This window comes from Amblyomma americanum, chromosome 4 (genome assembly GCF_052857255.1).
Source record: "Amblyomma americanum isolate KBUSLIRL-KWMA chromosome 4, ASM5285725v1, whole genome shotgun sequence".
Classification (NCBI taxonomy): domain Eukaryota; kingdom Metazoa; phylum Arthropoda; class Arachnida; order Ixodida; family Ixodidae; genus Amblyomma; species Amblyomma americanum.
The window spans coordinates 187,854,690-187,863,186 of NC_135500.1; the positions used below are offsets into that span (position 1 = coordinate 187,854,690).

Below are 8,497 nucleotides of genomic sequence, written 5' to 3' on the forward strand. Positions count from 1 at the left end.
CACCTACAAAGGAGAAAGCGTTTCAAGGCAGGGTTGATAGGGCCATATACCAAGAACCTGGATTAGGGGTGAGCTGACTCGTGCCTACTCCGCCGGGTACTACAACATCGACGATTTTGTCCTTTGAACCAACGTTCTTTCGGACCTATATACTATGCAACCCCCCCCCCCCCCCCCCACCCCCCCCCGCCCACCTTCCTCGGCGTCCCGCGACGTTCTTTACGACCATGTGCCTAGCCTAAGGCCACACCCCTGAGGAAACCCCTGCGAGAACTTGGTTATATACGACCTCGTTATGACCTGGTTTCTCTGTAACCAGAAACCGCCGCGTCGTAGCAGGACAGCACGTCTCCGCGTACAGGAGAAAGATCGCTGCGTACTTGAAACTTTTAGACTTTCTCCACAGCCTTTCGCGCCTGATTCCATTAGTAAAACACGTTGCGGGGCTAGTGGTTATGCATATTCTTTCGTTTAAATTTAAGCAGCGCTAACTTTTAGGACGAATACACAGAAGACATGACAGGCCCAACTTGAATGTAAAACCCAGACCTGTCCGCACAGGCATCGGACCTGATGGGCTCACGGTGGCCCTTATAGGTGGCGGGGAGTTGCTGCAGCCTCCCGTGGGGTATGCCGCCCCAGAGTATGGGCGCCGGCCATACCCACCCCCACCAATGGCGTTGCAACTGCCAACTGGACAAAGCGGGCAGCCGAAGCGACCCTCGGCCTATCCAGCTAACGGGGGAGGGGACGTCGTGCATGTGCCAAGTCGCATCCCCCGTTGAAATGTCTGGTCGCCGGCCCGTACTTAGCCTAGGCCCATCCGAAGTTCAGCATAGACCTCTGCAAAAAGCGCCAAGCTTACCGCCATGCTGGTGTTGCTCTGTACTGTTTCTACGAAAGTCCATTCTTCCTGCCCGTGTACGCAACACTCCAAAGAGAACACGCTTCCGCGAGTAAACGATATGCAAAGAATGACGTGCAATTTTCACAGGCCGCCTGGTATCGACTAGAGTGAACTACGAATGCTAGCGATGTGCGTACGCCTTTGGTTATAAAGCGATCGAGAGATGTATGTGATTGTCCCTTCAGATGGAATGCGTCGTCACGGATGCCACAGATGCAAGCTGGTTGAAACTCATTGCACTCCATGTTTCTTTTTTTTAATAATACGGGCATGATAAAATAAGCCCTAATCCACTTAATCCCATTTCTCTTTATACCCGCCGATTTCGTCTAACGATTCTATGACCACAGGATTTTCAATCAATTTTTTACTTTTGAAGTTTGAAGTTAGATGTTTATTTTCATTTCAGTAAGAAATGAGGGACACAAGACAAAAAGTGAACGTTAATTCACTTGACGGCGCTCGGGCTCCATTACATGGCAAAACAGCGAGGTGTCGGTAATAACATTTGGTGCACTTACAATTTAGGCAGTACAGCCCACTACATTTACAGACATTGTAGCTCTCACTACGCATAGTTCAGTATTTTTGTTGTTAAAGGTAAAGGCACAATATGAATGATAAACATGATCAGCGAATAACAGCAATTGTACAGTATTGTGCGTTTTTATTGTGAAGAGTTTCAAAGATATCCCCGCCTCAACCGCTGGCTCATTTGCGGTGAAACTGCACACAGAGCTTGAGTATTATGGTAACTTTTGTATCGTAGCAAGTTTGACAGCGGTACTTACTGAGTTGAGCCGTGCATGATGCGAAAACGTAATCGTCTGCGTAGAGATCGGCAAACCAAAACCCGCCAACGACGTTTTTTCGCTGAAGGGCGGCAGTGGCGCCATCTTTTTTCGGCAGTGGAAAGCGTCACGACAAGGCCGCCGAGACGAGCGTTGCAAACAATACTCTTTGAAAGGTAAAGCCTCGTGAAATCAGTTGTTCTGATATTTTTTCCGCTCAATTAGCCGAAAATGTTGTAAGCGCTTCAGTTGAAGCAGACGAAACGGCCTGAACGGCATATTCAAAGGGCCCGCGGTTCTTGCAACGCTTGCCTCGGCGGCCTTGTCGTGACGCTTTCGACTGCCGAAACCAGATGGCGCTACTGCAGCCATTCAGCGAAAAACGTCGTCTGCGGGTTTTGGTTCGCCGACCTCTACGTAGACGATTACGTTTTCGCATCATGCACGGTTCAACTAAGTAAGTACCGTTGTCAAACTTGCTACGATACAAAATTTACCATAATACGCAAGCTCTGTGTGCAGTTTCATCGCAAATGAGCCAGCGGTTGAGACGGGGAAACTTTTGACAGTCTTCACGATAAAAACGCACAATACTGTACATAGCAACAAACCCGCAAAAAAATCCAAAAGACACAGGAGAAGCACACTGCGCGTCCAGTTATGAGCAGAACGCGAAGGATATATGTTCGTGTGAGTGTTGTTAGATTGGCGATCGAAAGCATTGTACTCTCAGAGGCAGTTATGTGCTGTTTGTAGCGAACTGCTAAGTTATACGAGTAGAGACAGTGTACTGACATTACTTTAAAATTCTGAAAAAGCGGCGCAATATGAGTGTAGTAGTCTTTTCCAGCTATATGGCGAATAGCCTTGTTTTGTAGTGCATGTATTCGATTTAAATTTGTTTGTGTAGTTGTACCCTATACAAGGATACGTGAAAGGGTTAGGGGCGCCCAATGCGCTCAACGACAGCAGCATGGAGGATTAACTGGAATTATAGTGCCTAGAATATACTGGCTGCTACTGTGCTGGGCGCGCGCATTCTGCACGGGAGAGGGTGGCCCCGGCCGAGATGACTGCGCTGCGTGCCGAGTGGGTGCATGAAAGCCGCCAAGCTCCGACAGGTGTTTTCATGTGTGTGCCGCTGTGCCTAAGCGGTTATCGGTCGAACGAGAAAAGGTGCCCTTGTTCACTGCACCTGTGGACCGAGAACGGCTTTCTGAATGAGAAAGCCAAAATTATGGCCATTAGTATTTAAATGAGTATAGACATGCGGTATCCGCCTCCGCCTACGAATTCTAAATAATTTATAATCGAATTTATTTCTCCTGCAATTTCGGTTTCAACATCGAACGATAGCTGTGAAGTCAAAAAGACGTTATAGGTCACGTGAGGCATGAAAAAAACTGCGATATAACGATATAATCGCTGCTTCATCGTTTTATTTCACTGCAGTGCTAAAGATAGCGTTTCTCAAGAATTGACAAAAAAAAACGTAGAAACATCGATTATATTGGAGTTTGTCAAGCCTCACCTTTCTTTGACGTCACAGTCGTTGCAGTTGTTGAAACCGAAACCAGAACAACACAAGAAAGAAATTTGATTATAAATTATTTAGTAGTTATAGGAAAATACTTGGTGGTAATCCACGTATACTAATGTCTTACGCATTATTAAAAAGAAGAAAACACTCCCAAAAGTTAGATGTCTTTACTCCAGGATGTAGCAGCGATACAGCAATCTTGGTTCTCGCTAAGACAGCACCTCTTCTGGCCAAGGCAAGCCAAACCAAATTCAAACAAAATGGCGGCGTCAGGCGGTGAGCCATGCGCGCTTATGATAAAAAATCTGCCGTCGGATACAACAGAAAGCAAGTTGTTTCAGTTCTTCTCTGATCTCGGACGAGTCAAGCGATGCTTCGTTGTTCGTGAAAAGAAAGAGAAGTGTAAGTGCAAGGGCGTTGCTTATGTTACATTTGCCAGCAGCGCAGATGCTGATGCTGTCATTGAGCAGAGCCGACGACAGAGTTTGAAGTTTGGTGACAGGGCTCTTGCTGTTAAGGTCGCTAGATCTTGTGCGACTCGCCAGCCAGTAACAGATTCTCGTGCGCACCATCAACGAGAAACAGAAGGTGCGAGTGCAGCCCCGAAGAAAAGAACCTTTTCGAAGGAAGTGGAAGCCGCAAGCGAAGACTGATCGTTCGCAACCTTTCGTTCAAGGCATATGAGCAAACTTTGCGCGACTGCTTCGCAAAGTACGGAAACGTGGTTGAAGTCAGCACTCCTAAAAAGGGAGATGGCATAATGCGTAGGTCCGCTTATGTGCAGTATGATGAGACCAAGAGCGCGGTCACGGCCTCAACGCTACTGAAATCTTAGGGCGCCCAATCGCTGTTGATTTTTCTCTTCCCAAGGCAACGTACCAGAAATCGTCGTCTAGCACTCCGGGCGAAGGGAGAGGGTGCTGAACAGCGCGAAGAAGATTCCGAATAGAAGTCGAATGACGATGCTCAAACCACTTCGACAGAAGCATCGTCATCTGCGATGAAACCGTTTCTCCAAGAGCACCCGAAGCTGATGACGGCTCCGATCACAACGATTCCGGCAACGACGAACGCAGCGATTGCGACAACGACAGCGAGGGCAGTGCTGAGAAGTCTGATCAGCGCCCAAGGAGTGACAACAAGAATACCTTGTTTAATCGTAATCTTTCGTTCCACTGTCAGCAGGAGAGTCTTGAGACTTTGATGAAACAGTATGTACCGTGTCGCATTGCCTGTTGTGCACGGACGCAGACACCGGCCGCCCCAGAGGCACGGCATTCGTCCGCTTCGTTAAGGACTCGAGCGTTGTCGCATGCCTCGAAGCGGCTGCTCCTGCCGCGGGTATGCTTGACGGTCGGCGGCTTGACGCGGCCGGATCTTTTAGCCGCGAAGAGGCCGCCATGTGCCAAGTAGGATCCTCCCAAGTTAAAATGTTTTGTCGTCGCCCGTGATTGGCTTAGGCCCATCCGATGTTCAACATAGACCTCAGCAAAAAGCGCGAAGCGGGTCGCCATGCTGGTGTTGCCTTGTATTGTTTGTCCTAGAGCCCATTCTCCCTACCTGTGTTCGCAATGCTCAAAAGAAGATTGTGTTTTTCTATTCCGTGTAAGCTATATGCAAGGAATAACGTGGAATTTTCACAGGCCGCCGGGTATCGACTGGAGTGAACTACGAATGTTGTGACGTACGCGCGCCTTTGTTTTAGAGCGAGAGCCCTACAAATGCATTCGTCGTCACTGGTGCGAACTGGGAGGGAAACTCGTCGCACTCCATGTTGCTTTTTTTTCTTATAATCGTGGACACGATAAAATAAATATTAATCCCATTTCTCTTTATATGCGCAGGTTTCATGTAACGATTTGGAGAAAATTGGTTTTTGAGGAAAGAATTTGCCACAGTAATTGGGTAATTGTATCACATCTCGGAGGACACTCGAACTGTGCCTTAAGAAAAAGGAGGAAGGCGGTAGTGAAAGACGAAAGTGCGAGAGGTGTGCCGTAGTGGAGGGCTCCGGAAAAATTTCGACCTATCTTTAACGAGCAGTGACATCGCACAGCAGAAGGGCGCCTTTGCGTTTCTCCGTCATAGAAACGCGGCCGGGTTCGAATCCGGGAACTCTGGCAAAGTAGCCGAGCGTGGTAACCACTGAGACTCCGCGGCGGGTTAACGATTCGGAGACCGCAGGATTTTCGGTCCCGCGTTGCCTTTTCCGCCGCAAATACGTAAGAGAGGGACGTGCGCCCACTGCGCGCACCTTAACGCGCACCCAACGACAGCAGCGACACTGCCGCTGCGAAAGTCAACGAGAGCCGGCGAGAGCCAAGATAGTGTTTAAGCCAAGACAAGCCAAACCCAATTTAAACAAGATGGCGGCGTCAGGCGGTGAGTTGTGCACGCTTATGATAAAAAATCTGCCACCGGATACAACAGAAAGCAAGTTGTCTCAGTTCTTCTCTGATATCGGGCCAGTTAAGCGATGCTTCGTTGTCCGTGAAAAGAAAGAGAAGTCATTGTGCAAGGGCGTTGCTTATGTTACATTTGCCAGCAGCGCGGATGCTGATGCTGTCATTGAGCAGGGTCAACGACGGAGTTTGAAGTTCGGCGACAGGGTTCTTGCTGTTAAAGTCGCTACATCTCGTGCGATCCGCCAGCCAGTAACAGATTCCCATGCGCACCGTCAACCAGAAACAGAAGGTGCAAGTGCAGCCCCGAAGAAAAGGACCTTTTCGAAGGAAGTAGAAGCCGCAAGAAAGAAGCGCAAGCCAAGGCTGATCGTTCGCAACCTCTCATTCAAGGCAAATGAGCAAACGTTGCGCGACTGCTTCGCGAAGTACGGAAACGTGGTCGAAGTCAGCATTCCAAAAAAGGGAGACGGCAAAATGCGTGGGTTCGCTTTTGTGCAGTTTGATGAGACTAAGAGCGCGATCAAGGCAATAAACGGCCTCAACGCTACTGAAATCTTAGGGCGCCCAATCGCTGTTGATTTTTCTCTTCCCAAGGCAACGTACCAGAGATCGTCGTTTAGCACTCCGGGCGAAGGGACAGGCGGTGCTGAACAGAACGAGGAAGGTGCCGAAGAGAAGTCGAATGCCGGTGCTCAAATGGCTGAAACCACTTCGACAGAAGCATCCGAAGACAGTGATGACTCCGACCACGAAGATGACTCATCGGACGACGATGAATCCACTTCGCCAAGAGCACCCGAAGCTGATGACGGCTCCGATCACAGCGATTCCGCAAGTGACGAAGGCAGCGACGACGACAGCGAGGGCAGCGCTGAGGAGAAGGCCGATCGGCGCCCAAGGAGTGACAACAAGAATACCTTGTTTATTCGTAATCTTTCGTTCGACAGTCAGCAGGAGAGTCTTGAGACTTTGATGAAACAGTATGGACCGTGCCGCTATTGCCTCGTGTGCACGGACGTAGACACCGGCCGCTCCAAAGGCACGGCATTCGTCCGCTTCGTTAAGGACTCCAGCGTTGACGCATGCCTTGAAGCGGCTGCTTCTGCTGCAGGTATCATGCTCGACGGTCGGCGACTTGACGTCGCCCGGGCCCTGAGCCGCGAAGAGCTGGAGGAAAAACAGAAGGCAAAGAAGAAAGAGAAGAAAGACCGGCGCAATCTGTACCTGGCCCGCGAGGGCCTGGTTAGACCTGGTACAGAGGCAGCACACGGCGTCTCGCCTCAGGACATGGCTAAGCGGGCCAAAATGCAGGCACGCAAGCGCAAGCTGCTCGCTAACCTGCACTACTTCGTGTCACCAACTCGGCTCAGTGTGCACAACTTGCCCCCTTCTGTGGACGATCGGAAGCTGCGGGCACTGTTTATGGAAAATGCTCCCAATAGTGCGCGCATCACGGAAGCGCGTGTTATGCGGAACCTAAAGTCTCCCACGGCCGAGTCGTATGGCTATGGTTTTGTCACATTCACTCGGCACGAGGATGCACTGGCCGCGTTGCGGGAGCTCAACAACAATCCCAGCACCTTTGGGCCAAAGAAGAGGCCGATTATTGAGTTCTGTCTGGAAAACAAAGCTGCGCTGCTGGCCAAAGAACGAAGGTTGCAGAGAAGCAAACAAAAACTGCAGGAGCTTCATGAGAAGCAGGTTGAAGAGCACACTCCTGTAGCCACTGAGGTTTCTGCAGAAAGGAAGTCTTCCTTCATGGGTGCTGCTGCAAACCGAAAGATGAAAAGCTTACCCACGCATTCTGGGCCAAAAGTGCGGACTAAGAAAGGGCGGGCGGGCAAGCAGAGGCCACAACTGAAGGAGAAGACGAGCAAACGAAAAGTCAAACAGAAACAGAAAACGTTCACAAAAAGACCACAGCCTGAGAAGGACAGATTTGGCGCTATGCTCGAGAAACGTAAAAAGGTTCTCTCAAAGCAAACTTCAGTGCAGCGTAAACAAAAGTGGTTTGAGTAAATAAATTTTAAGATTTGTACAATGTGTAGTTGCTCTGTTGAGAATCTTCAGGTTAAGCATGCTAGTTAAATAAAGGAGCAGCTGAAATTTGTCACTGTGGTATAAAGATCCTGTGTTGTATCTGTGAACGGTTACCTGTAAATGTTCCCATGCTACAATACCTACAAATCCCACGCTACAATACCTATCAAAATAGGTCCGAATAAGGTAGCTACCGATTACTGGGCAATGTAACAGTTCAAGTGTTGCAGATAACTTGTACCGCTGTAGTGTTGGTAATGAGCACATGGCAAGAAGAGTAGAAATGATGTTGCAAGGGTTAGGAATGAAAGGACTGAACAAATGATTCACAGCCAGACTGCTCCTTGGATCTTTACATGTATGTAGTTTAATATTAATATTTATTTATTTATGCTGTAGGTTCTCGGTAAACCGAACTTTAAAGGAATGGAGAATTTGTTGGTACTAAAGGAGCCTTTTTATTATGCTCGATAGTCTTGAGACAAGAGCATTAGTTGGAATAAATCTGTTTTCTGGATTGAGTGAATTCAAATTAATTAGAGTGAGTCCACTCTAGATGATTTAATGAAATTCCGACTGTTTTGATGTCCGTACCAAGATGACATGAAGGTATGAGGTTCCGTAGCGCATGAGGAAGGGACACAACAGGAGCGCTCTTGTTGTATCCCTTCCTCGTTTTGCGCTATGGAATCTCATGTCGATTGCCCACTAGCCCGATCTCTAACCCTTTTAACATGAAGGTACTCAACTTCAAACCAGGGAAATAACGCCTCACTTTGTCCTTATTGCACCATTTTTATTCCACGGTGGGTCA

At 48.7% G+C, this 8,497-nt stretch overlaps 1 protein-coding gene and 1 pseudogene across 1 annotated transcript; both read left to right on the plus strand.

The window, feature by feature from the left end:
* Positions 1-3,461: 3,461 nt before the first annotated feature.
* LOC144128848 (RNA-binding protein 28-like) lies at positions 3,462-4,592 on the plus strand (annotated as a pseudogene).
* A 912-nt stretch (positions 4,593-5,504) lies between these two features.
* Positions 5,505-7,686, plus strand: LOC144128847 (RNA-binding protein 28-like). The gene has a single exon (XM_077662611.1). It carries the CDS (start codon positions 5,605-5,607, stop codon positions 7,660-7,662), a length of 2,058 nt encoding a protein of 685 aa, XP_077518737.1. The 5' UTR covers positions 5,505-5,604; the 3' UTR covers positions 7,663-7,686.
* The last annotated feature ends 811 nt before the right edge of the window (positions 7,687-8,497 follow it).

Bases quoted from the DNA above. Each gene is read 5' to 3' on its own strand.
- LOC144128847 (XM_077662611.1), top strand. From the start codon at position 5,605: ATGGCGGCGTCAGGCGGTGAGTTGTGCACGCTTATGATAAAAAATCTG.